This window comes from Malurus melanocephalus, unplaced genomic scaffold, assembly GCF_030028575.1.
Source record: "Malurus melanocephalus ecotype Western Australia unplaced genomic scaffold, MMel_1.1 scaffold_733, whole genome shotgun sequence".
Taxonomy (NCBI): Eukaryota; Metazoa; Chordata; class Aves; order Passeriformes; family Maluridae; genus Malurus; species Malurus melanocephalus.
Window position 1 is genome coordinate 241,785 of NW_026623965.1, and position 20,377 is coordinate 262,161.

Sequence of the window (20,377 nt, forward strand, 5' to 3'; positions counted from 1 at the left end):
CTCACATCTTGGCTGGAACTGAAGAACTTGCTGCCAAGGAGCAGTGAAGCATATTGAAAGGTTTGTTAAGTCTTAAAACTTGCAAAGTTAAGTCTTAAAATCTGTAGCCTTTAAAAATTGCATTCTTGGAAAGGGRTCTAACTAAAAGATCTTTACTTTCAAACAGGCTGGGATATTTCATTGTTGAGCACAGCAGTTAACAGGTATTTTTAATTACTCTTTTAGGTGGAAATGGGCATGAARAACCATGAAATAGTTCCTGCTAGCTTAATTGCTTCCATTGCTAGCCTTAAACACGGCGGTTGTAATAAAATCTTGCGRGAGTTGGCGAAGCACAAGCTCGTGGCTTAYGARCGAACTAAAAGTGAGTTTGGATTTTGTGTTTGTKTGTCMCTTTCTCATCYTGTCCCCAGTGTCTCACRGTGCTACCTGCCCTGGGATGTAGGAGTGGCCAGAGTGTTTTATTTGCCTTTATCTCTTGGGCTTACCATGGGAATGTGAGTTTGTGCAGTGCCMGATKCTGTGTCTGCTTGTGCCTSTGGASGTGASAGGCAGWAGRGAAATGAAYAATTAATTTCCTTCTTTGCTCATARTTGAGTGAAAAGKATGATCACTTAAAGCAAACAGCCCARATKAATTGTGYYYTCACRCAKACTGCRGWATCCTTGGACATTTCACTCCCTCAGAAACAGCTTTTRTTATCTGCAATGTGACAAAGTTGTGCAGGTCTTTCCYCATTTCCTTCYCAGCCTTTTAGTTAGCYCTGCAAACTTCTCCCAGTTGGGGAGTCTGTGGGARATACCTCTCCYTTTTGTCATTTTTTCAGAGGATTAAGGGTTGCTCTAGTCCAATTCAAACTTTACCATTCAGTCAAAGTGGGCTGGTAAGAGCCAAGGGGTGAAATATTACTGGGGTGCTCTGTACTGTAAGAAACAAGACTAAATTTTAGAGACTTAATTTTAAATGTGATTTATGCATAATAAGGAGTGAAATGTATTTTATTTTTTCCCAGCTGTGCAGGGTTATCGGTTAACTAACGCAGGATATGATTAYCTGGCTCTGAAAACKCTCTCTTCCCGACAAGTCATCACTTCTGTGGGAAACCAGATGGGTGTTGGCAAAGAATCAGGTAAATAAAAATAACATTTTTAATAATCTTGTTAAGCAAACACATCCGTATGTTGCAAATATTTTGCTAGAAACCCGGTAAATTTTCCCCTGGATGGTCACATCAGTTAATCTGTCAAACACTAAGATTTATTTGAAATATTCAAATGCTGTGTGAGGCTTCTGGCTATTTGAGTATTTCTTCTCGAGTGTAATTGCACTTTGCCTATTTTGTCTGGTTCTTAGCTCATCTTGCAGGCAGATGCTGCTTGTGTTGTTCTTYGKGAAGAKTTTCAAACCATTTTAACAAAAWGATGATTTCAGCTTTTTCATCCCACTCAAAAATAAAGTAAAATAGGCTCAGAACTATTGAGACATTATCTTGGTTCCTCTTGTGTTCATGTAACTGACACAGAATGTGACTAGTGTGACTGGGGAAGGGGATTACTGGGGACAAATGCTAGAAATGAAACATTGGGTATTTTTTAACATTGTTTAAATCAAGAGTTTGGCCCCTTGGGTTTCCTGTCCACTCTGAAGGAAGGAAAGGCTCTTCCAGGGTGAGAACCCCAAAACATTCAAATGTTTCAGATCCCATCAGTGGGATTGGAGTAGTGTGAATTTTTAAACAGGAATTTGTTCTTGTTCATATCTGAAAAACACTATGTAGATTTAGCTGCCTTTACTGACAGTGCCAGAAAGAGTCCGAAGTGAGGTAATAACTTAAACTGAACTTTTACAATTTCATTAGGTAGAATTTGTTTGTTAGATCTGTTCCCTGACGTGTCTTCTAGACATTTACATTGTTGCCAACGAAGAGGAGCAGCAGTTTGCRCTGAARCTGCACCGGCTGGGGAGAACCTCYTTCCGCAACCTGAAAAACAAACGCGACTACCACAAGCACAGGCACAAAATGTCCTGGCTCTACTTGTCCCGGATAGCAGCAATGAAGGAGTTTGCCTACATGAAGGTAGGTGGCCAGTGGCAGCAGTGGTGGGACAAGCTGGATCAGTTTGTACTTTCAATAAGATTTATGTTTCATTTTCTCTTTGCCCTAATGGATTTAGAGCATACAATTCATACGCTTTCAGTGCTATGTTTTTTGTGTACTTCCCAAAATGAAGCTTTGCCATGGGAATCACGTGGAACAGAAAGCAGGTGACATGAGGGAATTTCAAACTGACAGTGTTATTTATGGGTAGATCATCTCTTTATAGATACTTATCACCAGCTCTGCATATTTTTCCTTTAAAATTTATATCATAAGTTTGCAAGCAGCTATAATTTCATAGGGTTTTTTTTTTTTACATTTATCATATTTTCAGTTGTTGCTTGGCTGTTGAGAGAAAGCTTTTCATCTAGAGCAGTGTTCTGATCTAAAAAGGCACACTTCATCCTGCACTGTGAGAAAAGATTTTATTTCCCTGCATATGTTGATATGCTCAAGAGTTCTGGTTTTTTTACCTGCTTTAAAAACACACAGAGATTGTAGACTGATTGAAAGATTGAAAACTAATTATTTATAGCAAACTAGTTTTCCTTTTTCCTTTTGTCTGTTCAAGAGTCGTATATACATGAAATACAATTTTCTTGTTCTTTTAGAAAARAACAATATCAGTGGCCCCCACAGACAGAGAAACAATTGATACATCATTTAGAAATTCCATATTTGTCCAAATGGTCCAACTGGTAAAGAATCCTGTGGTCAGAACTTGTAGGAGTACGATTGTGGGGGTCAGTTTCCTTGAGCAGAGGGTTGGGGGAGGATTAAATGTGTGCTGAAAAGCAGTAGTAGCTTAATACCTAAATAACAAAAGCTGTATTTKTGTTGCTTTAACTTAGGATTCTATCTTAGAAAAAAATCAGTGGTTACAAGGGAATGAGTAAAAAGAATGAATTAGTAAAAAAGTTAAGTGGATCAAATGAATTAATAAAAAAGTTGAATGGATTGAATTCATGCTGGAAAAACAAAACAGGAGAGCTTCAGAATGTTACAACCTGCTTTTGGTTAATCTTCATTGTGATATAATGCTGATTGTCRATATTGAAGGATGAACTTTTGTCTTCAGAGCAACTGAGTATTGATTGACTAATTTGGCAGAACTGTGTTGACAGCAGCTTAGTGTGATGTTCTTTCCTATTGCCCCATTTCCACCCCATTTCCAGTTATCTGCTGTTGATTACTTGGGCTAATGTACCAGATGAGATTCTTGTTTTGTGCATTTTGCTGTATTTTCCTTTCAGATGCACAATAATTAAACTGTAGGCAKTGCACGCAGTCTCTAATTACAGGAATTTTATTTGTGTTTGCAGAGAAAGTTCAAAGGCTGTGAGGCTGTTTTCCTTAAGAACATGATTTGAGCAATGCATGCTGCTGTCACAGTCACATGTACTGTTTATCTTAGATGTGAGTTTTTCAATAAATGTAATGATTCTGTAACTAATTTTAATTTTTCAATGTTTTCTCTCTTTCCAGGCTTTGCATGACAGAGAATTTCCTGTCCCAAAACCCATAGACTACAACAGGCACGCAGTGGTTATGGAACTTGTTGATGGATATCCTTTGTAAGTCGTGAAGCTTGAACTCTCTGTATTAGAGAGACCCTGGCAACCCTAAGAAAGATATCAGGGTTAGGGTTTTTCTTTGTTTTCTACACAGAAATTGCATATTCTATATGTTACTTCATATAGAGAGTATTGAATATACTCTTTTATACTCGTTTGTGTTCTGAGCTCCAATTTGGGATCCTTCCTTTATTAATGCAGGTGAGTTTATAACTCACTGCTGTAGAACTTCTGCATTTGCATAGAATACCAGATATAATTGGCTTTGCATCTTTGAGAAACATTATTTTGCTTGAATTTTTCCAGCCGAAATATTATCGAGGTTTGTGTGTGAAGGCTTGGTTTGATTTTGAATGCAAAAAGCCTGTATACTTGATATACTGCAGGTTAATCCAGGTTTAATCCAGAAATCTCAAGTGTTTTTTCATGGAACAAACCAGTCCATGCTCTTATATCGTATTCAGGATCTAAAGTGGGCATTGGAATCAAAAGGGAATTAATTCTCAAGAGTAACAGCTGGAAAGTAACTGGAAAAGGCTTCATTGTATCCTGTCTCCCTACCTTCCTTTGTTAAATAATTCTGCATCCATCATGTAAACAGAACACCTGAGATACTTTGTGGAAGTCTGCAGCAGAAGTTTACTCTTTTTTTGTTTTCTTAACATAATCTAGAAAATACGGTTTTGTTTAAAAGAAAAATTGTCATGTGGGATTTGAATTTCAACAGAAGAAGACTTAGTTCCTACTGAGATTAAGATTACGTAAAACAGGAGAGAGACAGAATTTTTCTGTTCCCACCTAGACAAAGCCCTGAGCACTCTGGTCTGKTCTCAGATTTGACTGAGCTTTGAGGAGGATGCTGGACCAGAGATCCGAGGGACCTTTTAATTTGAATTACTCTGCATTCTGTCAGATGTATTTAATATACTTTGTCTGTATTTTTAAATTCAGTTATCAAGGTTCAGAATATTTTATTTAACTTTTCAGGTGCCAGGTGCACCAAATGGAAGATCCTGCTGCTGTCTACAGTGAATTAATGGATCTGATTGTAAAACTTGCCAATCATGGCCTCATTCATGGGGATTTCAATGAGTTTAATCTCATCTTAGATAATGATGACCATGCCACGTTGATTGATTTCCCTCAGATGATGTCAACATCCCATGCAAATGCTGAATGGTAAGTTCATTAAGGTTTTAATGGATTTAAAGGATTTAAAGGTGTTTTTAAAGTGARTCTGGCAAATGCTGATGACAGAAAACAGTCAACCATGACTTGTTTCAAAAGTCTTTTCCTGATTCTTTTTCTGCCATTGTTGTCATKCAGCACAAATAATGTTCCAACAAAGAATGAGTTGAAACATCTCTGTAGAATAAATATGTAATGAATTGCTTCTTAGAAATAATGTTTTTCAGTTAAGAAATAAAGTGCATCCAVTTTCCCTTCCTAGCCTTTTGTCTTGGGATCACTAATAGAAATTATTTTCAATTAAAGCCAGTAGAAGACAAGAAATGTAAGGTAAAGGTTTGTCATTGTAGTAGACTTAATTGATTTTTTTTTTTTTTGTACAATTCTCTGTTTTTACAGGTATTTTGACAGAGATGTTAACTGTATTAAGGAATTCTTTAAGAAACGCTTCAACTACGAGAGTGAGCTCTTCCCAACATTCCAGGACATCAGGTAGAAAAGAACACATGAGTTTGAGCTCTCCTACTTAACAGCATTAGTGTTGGTTTCCTGAGAAAAATGGATTGCTGTGAGAAAAATAGATGTAGGCCCAACTGTGCAATTTTAAATTGTATTTTTGGGATTCCTACTATGTTTTTTTCAACCAAAGTTACTGTAAGTGGTTTTCAAAAGCTAAAGTGTGCTTTAAAGTTTTCTGCAGCCTCAGGAAATCAGTCTGAAAGCTTGATTGAAATGGTGAATATCCAAAAAATGTTAACAGAGATACAGAATCAGCCTGTTTGACAGTTCTGGTATACTGAGGATTAGTTTGGGTTTCAATTATAAATCTGCTTTTAAAGTGCTTGTAAATATGGGAACTGCCCCTTCAAGCATTACTGCATTCAGACGTCTCTTCCTAATACCTTTTACCCCTTTGACAAAGTAACTTTTCATTCATTTTAAGACCAAAGCTGTTAGAATGAAAGTGGTTTTGTTTGATTCTGAGCACTTTTCCTAAGGAGTTCCACACTTCAGTCTTAGTTTGTCAGACCCCTTACTATTTTGTTTGTTTAAGCATAATTTGAACTTAAAAACCAAACTGCATTCTTGCTAAAGTAAAAAAATTCCTGTAAATAACCATTAATGCAGGTTATAGAGATGGAATCATTGTTTTCTAAAAAGTTTTCTTCTCTGAGGTTACATTCTAAGTTAGTATTTCACTTTAAGCTCASCACCATCATGTGGTGTTTTGTGTGTTTCAACAGAATATATCTTCTTTATTAATAATGGGAGTAATTTTAGTCTAGCTTGATTAGCATTTTAAACCTAAAATGCAGTATATTGGTAACTTGACATATTAAATTTAACACATTAAAAGAAAGCATTCCTCTTTGACAGGAGAGAGTGTTCTCTCGATAAAGAGATTGCTGCCAGCGGCTATGCCAAGGAGATGCAGGAAGATGGTGAGCTGCTTTACCCATCAGACTCCGAGGAAGATGACAACACAGAGCTGTTAGAACTTGCAGGAGATGCTGAGAATGAGCTCARCTTCTTCAGCAAAGATGAAGAGAACAGTGAGGAGTTCCTGAATGAAGTGGGTGATTTGTCTGAAAGCAGAGCCTGTGACAGCACCGYGAGCAGCAGTGAGGAAGAGACTGATGCAGCTGGAAGCTGTGAAAATACACAAAGGCTGAATGTGGCACAGTTGAGTTCAGCCTTGGAAAGGGCTGAAGAGACAGCTGTGCCTTGTAGATCCAGCGAAGATGCTGAGAGTTGTGCAAATACTTTATTTAAGAACAGAAATGTAACTGAAAATGCTGCTGAAGTGGAGAATCAGACAGGTCAAGGAGGGTGCTGTGAGGGTGACGAGAACAAGGACAAATGCCCTGAGCTCGTCAACTCTTCAACTTTAAATGAGGAATTCAGGAATTGCAGGTAAAGATTCAGCATCTAAGGAGTGTGGTTCCTCCCCTCCCCATAGTAAGTCTTTCAAGCAGTACAAGAAGGACTGCTCTTCAGCTACSCTTGTTTAAACTGAAGACTAAATATTCAATTTATTTTGACAACATKGCAGTGAATACATTACCTATTGGTCTCTTGATTCTCCAATATGTAGTAGTATCTAATAACAACAGGTCTTGCACTTAATTTGTGGACCAAACAATTTTCTCTGCTGGGTTTTCTCTTCTTTTTATTTATTTCAGTTAATATTTGTGATGAAGGAGCCGAAATGTTAAAATACAACTTCTAAATAGCTTTTCTGAGTTAAGTTTCTAATTCAAATACTGTGTCAAAACCAAATTGTTCCTCTGCTCACTCAGCTAGGTTAGCAACAACCTTGTTGGACTTTACTATTAAAATATGTCATATTCTGTTTTGTTCTGGCTTTTAATTCCTTTCCTGACACACTTATAAATTCCAACTTGACATCAGACTTTTATGTGACATTCTTGCTTTTGAGCCCACTCGGAGATCCAGTTCATACTCCTCTTCATCTGCTCTTGCTTTTCAGTTAAATTTGTCAAAACATTGCTCAAGATCTCAAATATTTTTGTTTAATTGCCCTGAGGCTTCGCTTTGTGTGCTTGGTATTTATGTGGTTGTTGTGCAATGAATTCTTCCTTTCATAGAGTGCAGGTCTTGGACACCCAGCATTAGTATTTAAAATAGAAACATTTTGTATCACTTCTGTGTTCTGCTGTGAGTTTTTAGGTTATAGCCCAGAAAGTGAAGCCTCAAACACTGTGCTCACAATGGCAAAGGATGTTTGTCTTGCTAGTGGAATAACACATTGATTTATTTGTTTTAGTAATAAAGAGTGCATCGTTCCTCTTGCTGGGCACAGAACAAGGACTGAGAGCATCACATCAGTCAGAACTGTTGGGAGCTGTTCAACCATTCCRCCGGTAAATRTTACTGTTRTTACCACCTAGKTTACCCTCAGACCGCCTTAAACTGCACAGAGCTGTTAGCACTGATTTCTGAAATTGTTCTCAGGCATAAGTTACCTTTATAAAGACTGTTACCWTCTACCTGTCCATTTTGCACTTCCATGCCCACACTAAAATAGGACTGATCCTGCTGTAATTCTTTGCAGGGAATGATTTCCAGCGTTCTGCTTCATGTTTGGTTCTTTATTCTTTCACTGAAGCTCCACATCAGCATAAACAACTCTCATTTACCCAAGTAACAATGTATTACCCAATATATTAATATAATGTACTAACAGCATCAGTCCATTCATTTTTGTTGCTAGGCACAATTATTTTATTTTTTATTTTGAAAGTGGATGCTTGAGTCRAGATTTAATTTGGCCTTTCTCTCCTGTCTCCTTAGAGGTTTCTATGAACTCACCTTTTATAGTGATCTCTTTGGCAATTTGAATTCGACTCTCTGCATTGTATACATAACGATATTTTCAGCTGAACTGAATGTATTTTTCTTAAACTCCAGATGATGCAGTGGGTGTTAGATGTACCTCGGCCACATTTTTTTAAAGTGTATTTTTATTTTAAAGGGAGAAAAATCCAGTGTTCTTTGTTAATTACATACTCACAATGGAGATCAGAGTTCAGAATGAAGCAAAAACGGAAGTAACAGCTGAAATTTCATKAAACTACTGCAGTTTGATGGAAGTGGCAGTCACCATTGCTGTTCCAGTGTTCCATGCTGTAGAGGCCCCAGAGAGTCCTRAACATTAATAAAATATTATGAACATTAATAAAAGAAAATTTATGGGAATTTCAGGAAATGGGAAAAATGGAGGGGGAATTTCAGATTGCTGCTGAATGCCTATCTGCCTTAGCTGCATTCATGTTAAAGAATTATATTTTTTCATTACAATCATTCACATTTTTGTCATATAAACTTTACAGTGCTAAAAAAATGGGCATAAACCAAATGATTACTGCTAGACATGAAATGTTAGCTCACATTTTGCATTTTTGTGGAAGGCATATCCTTTGCACCAGGATGTGCTGGTCCTAAGGAACATGCTGGAACTCAAAAGTAGGATTTAAAGTGCTGTTTATTAGAGATTAGACTATCAAAAGACAATTATCACAGAAAACCACATACCTCTGTAGGTGCTGTGAGTACTGGGGATGCACTTTGCTGTCCAGAGCAGAGGATGTCCTTTTTTTATTGTTTTCTTACAAGGAAGCAACTGTTTTCATAATTTCTGCAGTCAGGGTGAACATCATGAATGCTCCTGTTGGTCCTGAAAAAGTATTGTCTTTGTGTGCTGTCTTAGTAAAAAATGATCTACAGAAGCTCTGATGCTGARTTGTTTGTTTGTAGGAGCTGGTGAAACAGAAGATAAAGCGACAACTGACCAAGCAGCAAAAGTCTGCACTGAGGCAACGGCTGCAAAAAGGGGAGGCAAATATTTACACCAAACARCGGCGAGAAAACATGCACAACATTAAGTCAAGCTTGGATGCAGCCAGTTTCTGGGGATAATTTATTAATGYGCCTGTGGAACATGAGAAATGTATAGAACTGAAAGAATTACACTAATTTGCCTTTTATAYAAAGGAGCAATCTCTTCTATGCAAACCAGATGTTTTTCTGGAAACCAATAAATTTTATTCTCGTTCATGTGACTTTGGGATTGTGTTTTGTGTTTCTAGTCAGAGCAGTTGACYGTCATTTACTGCTAGCTTTAGCACTGGTTAAAATAATGACTGATTTTCAACAGTATCTTATTGTAAATGTATCATAGTGTGTTTATTGTGCAGAGGATTGCCCTTAAGAGAGAAAGAAGGAAACATTTTAAAACCAGTTTTAGCAGTGATGCTGAATTTGAAAATGTGATCAATTTGTGTGATGAATATGCATTTGTTGAGGCTGGCAATTGTCCTATTTCCCTTCAGTCCAGTATTTCACACAAGGATTTTAACTGAGCCTGGCTGCTGTGTTTTCTCTCTGTTCACCCTTCATTTCATTCCCCAGGCATGTGCTTAAGGCTGTGTGGAATCATCATGGAGCTGATTGCAGGCTGCCTCACCACATTCTATCCAGGAAGCAGCAATTGCTCTGAACTGTAATTTCCATAGTTATAACTTCTGTTAGAAAGTGAATGTAACTTCCTTGTTTTCTCTAATTTTACTCCCAGTCATCYTCCCACGCTTGGGTACTGCTGAATTTAATCACTTTGTACTTGCAAAGTGCGCTGGCACTCTTGGGTGTAAAGTGTTGAGCCTTTACAACATGCTATTTTAATCCAGACTTGGGTAATATTTGTTTTATTAACGTCATTATGAAGATAACATTTTTTGTTAGATGGCTCTACAACTGCTGAAAGGAGGAAATCATACCCTGGGTTGCAGTGRAGCACGTGGGGAAAGGAATAAATGATTTGGCAACAAAATAATCACAGGCAATAGGGAACCTTACATCTGCTTAGTGAAAGAAACCTTAATTCRTTTTTCTGTTCAATTTTTAAGGGAAATCCTCAAATAAAAACAAATGAAAAGYAATGGAATATTTACAAAGAAGGAATAGAATCTGATTGTGGTATGGCTTAGTTACCAGAAATCTATTTCTAAGAGCAGGGCAGAACTACACAAAATGTAATAAAAAAAAATTACTTGCAGAACTGCAACAATCTTGAGGAACCACCAGCTGGCTGCATTCAGGATTTCATGCCCTTCTCCATCCCCAGATTGAACTGCTGTTGGAAAAGGTGCAAAGCCAAGGGATCCATGAAACAGGAGAGGTTCCCACGACATTCCATTTGTCTGCCTCTCTACACTCTTTCTGATTGTACTGACAGCAAAAAAGCGCTTTGACAAAATGAGCATATACCTGAAATTAAAACTCAATACATTTTATCTGTGTAACTTGCATAAACACAATTTTTCTTCAGACACAAAAACACTTTGAGTCAGTTCTACTAGGAAAAAGTTCTCTCTGAAGATTTACGGTTTATCAGGAAATTTATCTCACAACTACAATGGACAGAAAATCCACTTTCATAYTTGTTTTCCCCTGCTAATAATGAAGAGTATTTACATATTTTAGAAAAATTAGCATATTGACTTGCACTTTAATGCACTTTAATGACTTGCACTTTAATGTGTCAGTTTTCTTCAGTGACACACTGCTCCAGACTAATCCATGACCATGCACATGCCTAAAAACATCTCTGATGATTATAATTTATCCAGCAAATTAGCGATCTTTAAAAGGTCAGACCAAGCAACTCCCCAAGAATAATCTAAATGTAAAGTTTTAATTCAGAAAACAGAGACAACAGTCAACTGGAAAACGTTTTATTCAACAACAAAGTAAAACCTATTCTACCAAGCGCTTTTTTTTTGCAGCAAAACAAAACAAACAGCCAGTGAGAAAAGTAGTAGAATTAAGGGAAGTTGTAGCAAAAAACAGTCTTCTTCAAACTTGTTTCTAGTTTGTGTAAGTAACTGCAAAACTGGCAACTAGAAAACTCTCAGTAATCTGCCAATAACCAGTGAAAAGCAGTTTTAGTTAATAAAAGTCATTCCCCAACACTCAAAGTGCATACTAGGAATCGTGCATCTCTCTCACCTACCTGGSAGGCTGCACAGAAGCACCAGTACCAGCCTACATTAAAAATGGTACAATTTCAGTATTAACACCTTGCAGGTAAAAGCCAAAGTCTGTGGAATTATCCTCAAGGACTTCTGACACTGGTGAAGTGCTGCTCTGTGAGTTACACCTCAACTTCCTTTGGTTTCATGCCTCTTACCACAAGAGCTATGACATGCATTTAGKGGGGACTGTGAAGTAAAAATTTAGGAAAGGAATTGCTTTCCCCTCGATTTCCAGGTTACCCACAGATGTACTGAGCCCAGAAGCGTCTACATCTTCCCCTTCCTAGTGTGTCTGAGTCCCTGGGAGACCTTCACAGATAATATTTTAGAGTGAACAGTGCAGCACTTTAAGTCTGCATCACAACTCCCACAACCACAGAAGCACAAACGGTGCAGCTTTGACACCAGGCACATTCATAATCCCAGTGACACAAACTGTGGTTTATTGATCCTTGCACCAGAGTAAGACTGATAAACTGTTGTTGATAAATATTCTGGTATCAGAAAGCACAAACAGTAGTATCCCCTTGAATAAAGTTACCTGACAGGCTTCAGATAACTTCAGATAAAACAGATTAACAGGCTTCCCTGTGGGGAAGCAGAGGGGCACAGCCTCTCAGCCATCCCTCTGACCTCCTTTCCCTTGTAAGTTATACTTTTATTCTCTTCTTTGAGGGTATGGAWAASMCMAAGTTCCAGTCAATGTCATTCCATKATTAGGTAGAGTTTGACTTTAGTCTTACATGTGAAGCATGTACAGATTTCATTTCATTACCACATGTAAAGACAAAAAGTTACCATGTATTTCAAGGTAATGAAACAAAGTTCAGCTTTTAATGACTGATTGGGCCTTTCCTCGGCTTAGCTCCTGTTGGTTGCATTATTTTAAACACAGCCACTATACCTCTGTGCYATTCCATCCTTTGTTTCCTGCTCTCTCAGGATGGCACATCAAGCTCCCTCAGTTTCCCTGCTCCCAACACACACAGTTTTTTTCTGGTGACCCGCTGCCAACACAGACACTTCTCCTTGCTCAGCCTTGTCTTTTAGCATTTCTCCACAAGGACTGAAGGAAAATGCTAGTTTATAACACCTACTCTCTAAAGCTACAGAAAATGTAGGTGATGCCTGCACCAGGACCATATGGCTTTGTGGGTATTGAAAGTCAAAATATATATCTTCTGTTTGGGTGAGAGAATACACCTCCACAAGATGTGTACATGCAAAGTGTCTTACCCGAAAAGTTCTTTAAGAATGCACACTAGTGGACAAAAGCATAATTCAAAAAAAGAAGAGAACTAGTTCTGGTGGAAGCAAAATTGCTGTGGATAAAAGCACACYGACCAGAAAGCACAGAACAGCCCACAAGCATGCCAGGAGGCACCAACAGTCTGCATCCAGAAGAATCAATCAGCGAAACAYTGGAAGTCTTTAAAAGCCTCTGACCCAATCTTGAGTAATCTGCTTAGGCAGGGAGGTCGGACTAGATGGAATCCAGTGATCCCTCCCAACCTCACCCACTCTGATTCTGTGAAAATGAATAACAAGTCCAAATCCCTTCTCACAGTTCCTGTTATGTAATTTTCCTGATGACTTTCAAGCTCTATTGCTAACATTGCTCTCATGCACACAACTGGACATGAAGAGCTGAAAAMGAGAGGAAGACAGAGCAAAATGCCATGAGCAACTTCTTTCAGCCATCCCCTCGGTGTTTATTTGTATTACCCTGCACAGTCTCGCGTGCTTTCTGGACACTGAGACCTTTATTCACTATGCAAATGAATAAACTCACTCCTTATATTTCTTCCCTCATGGAGTTATCCCCAACTATCCTAAAAAGGGATGACTATGTTACACTTGGTATTCAGCAGGAGTTGCTGATTCTGGGTCTTTAGYTGAGCAACAAGGTCAAGGGTCTTACGGTTTTTTTTTAACATCACTACTCCTGCAACTGCACCACCAAGTAGGGGACTCCGCAAACAACACAGGAAGTATTTGGCTTAAGCAGCAAGTTACTTTACAAGGTTTCTCATAATGTTTAAAGAAGACCCTCTGTAGCCTGAACCAAAATGGTTCCAATGGTTCATGTAGTGAAACAGCTGATAAAGCTTCAGGCGTTTCTCAAACCCTGGGGCTTTGGGGATTTTACCATGATAAGCAGAATAAAAAGAACTGTTGAAGCCACCAAACATCCCAGCTATTGCAAGCTCATACTCTGAATGGCCGTAGAAAGAAGCCGGGTCAAAGATAATCGGACCAGAATCATCCTCAGCTACATTTCCTCCCCAGAGATCCCCATGMAGGAGAGCAGGAGTGATTTCCATGTCGCAGAACAAACTGGGTATCTTCAGCTGCAAGGGGAGAAAAACAAGACACGTAAATTACACAATCATTCACCTTAAAATTTATACATTTATCTGTATACTTGAAACTTCTTAAAACCCATAATTTGAAACAGCGTAAGACCTGATCAACAGAGATGCTGTACATCCAGAGGATTCCTATTTTTCATAAAAGCTAGCAGGAAAATAATCATCCACATCTTTCGTAGCAAGAAAATAAAAGCCTTAAAGTTCAATTAGCTGCTGCAATACTGACCAGGGTTAGTAGCAACAACCACCAAGACTTCAYAATTAGAAAGCTCAGGGATGTCTCACTAAATTTCCACAAAGTAGTACCCAAAGAGCCGATCCTGCATTCACTTGTTCAGATGTAAAAACAGACAACATGCAGAACAGAACTGYTTATGTACATTTCTAATTATGAATATGTTACAGGGAATAATAAATATGATCTCCAACAGTAAGATTTCCCAAAAAGTAAGGCAAAGTGCTATTTKGCACTTTGGAATTCACTCTGGAATGTTAGCATAGGGTGGTGTGGCAAAAGCCATTATACCTTAGAATAAAGGGCATTTTAATCTCTAAAAATTTGGATCTAATCAACAGGACCTGRAGCAAACCAACAAACAGGAAKTTTGTTTAAAAAWRTAAAATCTGARTACRTCCAGCWCTCCCAAWAATGAGAGYTGTGRGAATTGCTCCTACCTGAAGCTGTGCCCAAAGTTCTCTTGCTTCTCTGTCTCCTGATTTCTTTTCAACCATGTCCATCTGGGGCTGGATTCTTTGTCTGGCAAAGAAGGTCACCCAGTCACTCTGCCAGTCATTCACCTGATGGAACAGCATTGCAAATATTAGTTCTACACCACAGAAAAGGCAAATTTTTTTTCTTCAAATAAGCCTTTTGAGGATTACACAGGCTTTGTGCTGGTACCAACCAGGACAGTAAATGCTATCTTTTAATCAAATGTTATTTTACAATATTAAATTAGGAGGATAAACTATTTTCTCTCAGTGATTAAAATCCATGAAATTGAAAAGCTATCAGTGTCCAGTGTAGCTATAAGTGCACTACTTTCCTTAGCAGGCTAAACCATGTTTTTTCCTTTCATGGTTCCCCAAAAATTCATTTATTTCCCTTATGATATATTTTTTTGCATCACTAAAGAGAAAACAAGACAAATTTAAAATTCTATCAGTCTGATGAAGTACAACCTACCTGTGGAAGGTAACCACAGCAGGTAACTGTATGAAAGCCAAACTGATCCACATACTGGACTTCTGTTTGCCCTTGACCTTTACCTTTCAAACCAAAGACAAAAATTCAACACCAGTGACAAAATACTGAGCATCCAYGACACAAATTACCTTAAAAACTATGCACAAGTACAATGCTGCTTCTACTGAGAACAAAAAGATACACACCTTCATGTTCTTTTTGTGGTTACTGCTGTTGTTTTTTAGATTTACAGCTTGATGCACAGCAGTTATATTCCACTTTTCATAACTCTATTTTGAGGTACTGGATCTCTCCTACCATGTCCTTGTAGAAACTCTGATTTGGGCTCCAAGGGCCCCAAATTAAGTATGTGTTTTGCTTATATGGAYCCAAAGAGAATAAACAAAGAATACCAATAAAAAGCAAAGAGAATCCCTGCCTCAGTATGTTTCATGCAAACTTACTCTCATGTTATCTTCACTAGAAGATGAACCTGTCCTGCAGTAGCAAAAGCCATTTTAACTATTTTGTAAATTATTATAAACTAAGTTAAATKTGCAAACAGCTGTGTACTGTACCAACTGTGTTCCCTTCTTTCTTCAGCTTCTCTCCAAGTTGCTGGTTATGAAGGTGAAGATCAGCCAGCTGTGATCCAAGYAATGCTGAATGTCTAAGAAACAAAAATCATCTTTGTAACACTGACACCTGAACAAACCAATTCTCAATATTCCAGAAGTTACTTGTAGAGATTTATCAAGTAACTGAAAGAAGTTCTACAYCTCAAACAAAATATTTTTCAGACTATTCCAGTTACAAACACTTTGTCTTCTGCRTATTAACACAGACAGAATGTACTTACTTGGCTGTTTCTGATACCACTATTGAAAGTGAAAATGAGTAGCAACCATGAATTTACTGACAAGGAGAAACTATCAATTCTAATTTCTGTGCGACACCACTTCTGTAAGCACTTGTAGTAAGATGTGTAAGAAAGTGTGCACACGTTATGCCTTTTTTTTTTTAAGTCTGGCAAACTGTCTTTGGGAAATAGAACCAAACAAAGCTGACAGCCTTTTCTTTCTACTGCTGTTTCTGGCTGCTTTTCTCTAAAATGCCTAGATGATGAGAGAGTCACGTGGGCCTAGTTTATCACCTATTTTTAGTAAAACCTTATCCTCTACACAGTTCAGAAGTCTTGCAGTAATTACAAACAAACCTTACAGCCAGTTGACTCCCATGTAAACAAAATTGTGTTCCTTTTACTGATTTTTACCTTTCTCAACTTTCCCTGTTCTCAAGGCACTGTCAATCCCAAGGCAAAGTTATTTCTTCAATTTGCTCCTGTTAACACAGACTGTAGCTATCCCCTGAAATTTGCATGCCAAAGGTACCATTTGAGCCCAAAACAGCAACATCTCTGCTCTTTCTCTCAACACCCACTGAGGGTTCTTCGTGAATTAGAAACTCTGCCAACGAGCAGGATGAGGAACAAAACTTCAAACTGGCTACAGAAGTTTTAAGAGAGAGATGAGAAATTGGTCACCATCCCCTCCCAAACGGAACCAAACAGATGGATTCATAATATTAAGTGCTTGTCACAGAGAAGGGCCAACAGTTTGAAGCTACCAAAATGAAGATAAGAGCTGTAAAAATGCTGAAATCAAGATTAATTGATTTGGGGAAGCTTCTTGGCAAACTCATGCCAAACAATGAAGCACTCGTATCAATGGCAAGTACACAAAACAGGTGATCAGGCTTGTTATTTTACTTCCTGTAAAAAGCAAACTTACTGTAAAAATCACTAATTACCTGAGCAAACCCAAAACCCAAACTTACTTTAGGATGTATGATCAATTTACTAGGTGAGGCATTATGAACTATTTTACACTGCTCCCTGCTGTATAATTTCCTGTATGTCTCTTGACTCGCTTCAGAAAAAAATTCAAAAAGCTTCCCCTATGAAAACAAGTGATTTAACTGTCAACAGCAAACATCTCTGGTTAAAGGAAGTAAAAATAACACTGTGTATTACCTGTTTAAGCCTCCCATTTCCAAATGTTCCATCACAAATGCAGTACTGCCTCCGGGCAGGTCTAGAACTTTGATGGGTTTAGGCACTTTTATTGTGTGTGTTTTCAGGATGGCTTCCAGACTTGCCATTTCTCCCTCAAACATTCTTCTGGCCTGMCAGATATTAAAGGAAAGCATTTGTGAGCATCAATCACAGGTAAACGAAGCACTCTCACAAAATAAACTGATTTTGTAAAAATTAAATGGGTTTAAAAGTAAATAAAAGGTTACTCACACAAAGATAGAACCACATCATCAGACTCAACAGTAGTTTTATGATTATAGTCATTTCACTTCATAAAACAACAGAGTGAAAATGACTTAGGTTCTTGCATTCTCTAACTYTGTTTGCAGCTGAAGGAGTGCAAACTGCTTATACATAACGCATGAGTAATATTCTATTAATATTAAAAATGTCTAAGAAACTATGGACAAAATACATCACCAGCTGGAAGATGAGAAGAWTTGTGCTGACATTCACAGACATCATGGCTTTCCAAACACTGCTTAGTAATATAGTCAAGCTTTAAAAATAGTTCTACTTGTGCTCACAGAACTTTAGCAACATGGAATGGTAAAGGTGGAAAAGCCCTCTAARATCCCTGAGTCCAATCACTAAGGCAGCACTGCCCTGGACTGCCTTTGCCACTGCCTGGCCACCCTTTGTGTGAAGAAATTTTTCCCAATATTCAACCTAAGCCTTCCCTGGCACAGCTTGAGGTTGTTTCCTCTCACTTGTTCCTGGGAGCAGATCACAGAAGGTCCCCCCTGAACCTCGTTTTCTCCAAGCTGAGCCCCCCAGTTCCTTCAGCTGTGTCCCATTACACTCATGTTCTAGTGCTTTCACCAGAATGGTTTTCCATGGTGTTTTCTTTTACCTCAGAGGGGAAAGATGTGGGTGGGAATCAACTGTTGCAGCCAAACGCCCCTTATCACACTTGCACAACCCAAGCCGCTACCAACGGCAATTTGTTTGTGAATTTAGGACCTATTTCTGCACCTGTAACCCACACCACAGAAAATCTACTCTCTCATGCTCCTCCTTTGAGCTCAGTGATCCCCATCACATGAAGAAATGCTTTTCTTGAAGAGTTAGGCAGAGGCTATAGAAAAAAAGAGCACGTGGGAAATCTAACGTATCTGGCAAAAGCAAAAGCAGGGAATAGAATGAATAAAATAGAAAGAGAATGTCCTTTAGTAATGAGCCATGAAATACAGTCAAAGGACAATCTGCAGTAGATATCAACTAAAGATAGAGGAAATCATAGAATGGTTTGGGCTGGAAGGGACCTTAGAGATCACCTMARTCCTCCATAAACACCACCTTGTTCCATACCTTCYACTCTCCCAGTTTTCTCCAAGCCCTGTCCAGCCTGGCCTTGGACACTTCCAGGGATCCAGGGGCAGCTGCAATTCTCTGAGCAACCTATGCTAGGGCCTCACCACTCTCAAAATCAGAAATTTCTTCCAAATATCTAACCTAAACCTACTCTCTGTCAGTTAAAATCCATTCCCCCTTTCCTGTCACTTCAGGCCCTGGTAAATAGTCTCTTCCCATCTTTCCTGTAGGCTACCCTCAGACTCTGGAAGGTCACAATTATGTCTCTACAGGCTGAACAATCCCAACTCTCCCAGCCTTTCCCCACAGGAAAGGTGCTCCATCCCTCTGATCATCTTTTTTCTGACTCAAGAGTGAAGAACTGCTGAGTTAATGTGCCATCACTAATCAGTAAATACCATGTTTCTCTAAAGCATTACACTTAGCTAAAGTGAACTGCTCAAACAGAGCAAGAATTGCTGATGCACAGCTGCTGCTGCTCACACAGCACAGCATTTACAGCACTTCAACAAAGTTTGCTTTAATCAGCGCTCCCACACACAGCCAAAAGCATACAAAATAAAATTGCTGAATAGAAAAATCTATCCAGGTCACTTTTTTTTTTTCCCCCTCAAGCCTGATCTTGCAGCTAGTTGGATTCTATAGTTGAATACAGAATTAGCAAAGGCCTAAGAAAAGGCTGTACCAATTCAAACTCTTTTTCTGTAAAACAGGATAACCTTCCTGTATTATCCTATGTTACCACTTCATGAATCCATTCGACTCCCCAACCTCATCAAAAATTGTTGAGAAATTTGGAACACACATAGTGGCCCGCACACTTTCAAATACATTTGTTTGCTATGAAAGGCAAATAAAAAAGTTTTGACTCCTGTTCTGCCACTGAAGCTATTTATGTGATAGACACAAGTACAGAGCATCTTTAAATTCCATCTGATCTCTGCTTTTGTAAAGAATCCTGTAGAAATATGTTGCACTGTACTTATCTCTACCAAATGCAGGTATCTACCTTCAACATTAAGTTCCAGGTACAGAAAGGTCAAAGCCAAAAATCTTGAATAGCTGTGAAAAAAATAGCACTTATGGAGAAGAGCTCTTTCTTGTGTGCAGGGGATTAAAAGTTTAGTTAAAACCACAAAACGTGCACACCTGCAGCACACAATTTTATACCATCTGGGTTGCCTTAGCCACTATCCCAGCACTTGCAGTCACTGTTACATCACTGCYACAACCTGTAAATCATAACAGCACATTATGGCACGTCCTGGACAAAGAACACTGAAAACCACAATACCTTCCCACCACAGAATCATTCAGACAAGAAAAGACCTCCCAGACTATCACGTTCAACCTTTGACCTCTCTGCACCTTGTCACCCAGACCACAGCACTGAGTGCCACATCCAGTTGTTCCTTGGGAACTACAGAGATGGGGACTCCACCACCMCYCTGGGCAGCCCCTTCCAATGCTTARCAACCYTTCYYATGAAGAAATTYCTCCTGACAGCTAAACTGATCTTACCCCGGCACAGCTTCAGGCAATTTCCTCTCCTCCTGTCCCTGTTCCCTGGGCCCGACCCTTCTTGGGAGAGCCACACGGTCCCCCCAATCCTCTTTCTGTGCAGGCTGAGCACCTTTCCCAGCTCTCTCAGCCGCTCCTGATGCTCCACACCCTTCCCCAGCTCCATTCCCTCCTATGGACAGGCTCCAGCGCCTCAATTTCTTCCGTGAAGGAGCCAGATTCGGAAAAAACACTCTATGTGTGGCCTCAGCACAGGGGCGATCACTGCCCTGCTCCTGTTGCCCACCATGGCTGCGACAGGCCGGGAATGCTGTTTCCCATCCCGGCACCATTCCCACCCCCGGCACCCACCGATCCCTACCCCGCCACACCTCCGACCGAGAGTTGCTCTTGACGAACACCCGGCCCTGGTCCGTGTCGTAGCTCCGGCCCTGGCTGATGCAGCCGCCCCCCGTGTGCCCGGTCGGCCGCAGCA

At 39.2% G+C, this 20,377-nt stretch overlaps 2 protein-coding genes across 2 annotated transcripts in view; one reads left to right on the top strand and one right to left on the bottom strand.

Annotated features, from left to right (window-relative positions):
• LOC130584604 (serine/threonine-protein kinase RIO2-like) overlaps nucleotides 1–9,697 on the top strand; it is an 11,189-nt gene extending 1,492 nt beyond the window's left edge. The window contains exons 2-10 of the mRNA XM_057384685.1: nucleotides 226–364; nucleotides 1,013–1,129; nucleotides 1,902–2,077; nucleotides 3,584–3,672; nucleotides 4,660–4,851; nucleotides 5,260–5,352; nucleotides 6,238–6,774; nucleotides 7,649–7,745; nucleotides 9,139–9,697. Coding sequence (XP_057240668.1) covers nucleotides 226–364; nucleotides 1,013–1,129; nucleotides 1,902–2,077; nucleotides 3,584–3,672; nucleotides 4,660–4,851; nucleotides 5,260–5,352; nucleotides 6,238–6,774; nucleotides 7,649–7,745; nucleotides 9,139–9,300 — 1,602 coding nt within the window. The 3' untranslated portion in view covers nucleotides 9,301–9,697. The remainder of the gene's footprint in view (nucleotides 1–225; nucleotides 365–1,012; nucleotides 1,130–1,901; nucleotides 2,078–3,583; nucleotides 3,673–4,659; nucleotides 4,852–5,259; nucleotides 5,353–6,237; nucleotides 6,775–7,648; nucleotides 7,746–9,138) is intronic.
• Nucleotides 9,698–12,108: 2,411 nt separating this feature from the next.
• Nucleotides 12,109–20,372, bottom strand: LOC130584607 (ketosamine-3-kinase-like; the record flags this gene model as incomplete). Its single annotated transcript, XM_057384691.1, has 6 exons — nucleotides 12,109–13,765; nucleotides 14,462–14,584; nucleotides 14,973–15,055; nucleotides 15,551–15,642; nucleotides 17,005–17,156; nucleotides 20,274–20,372. Coding segments are annotated over 6 exons (888 nt in total), but the record flags the coding sequence as incomplete, so codon positions are not given.
• Nucleotides 20,373–20,377: the final 5 nt, after the last annotated feature.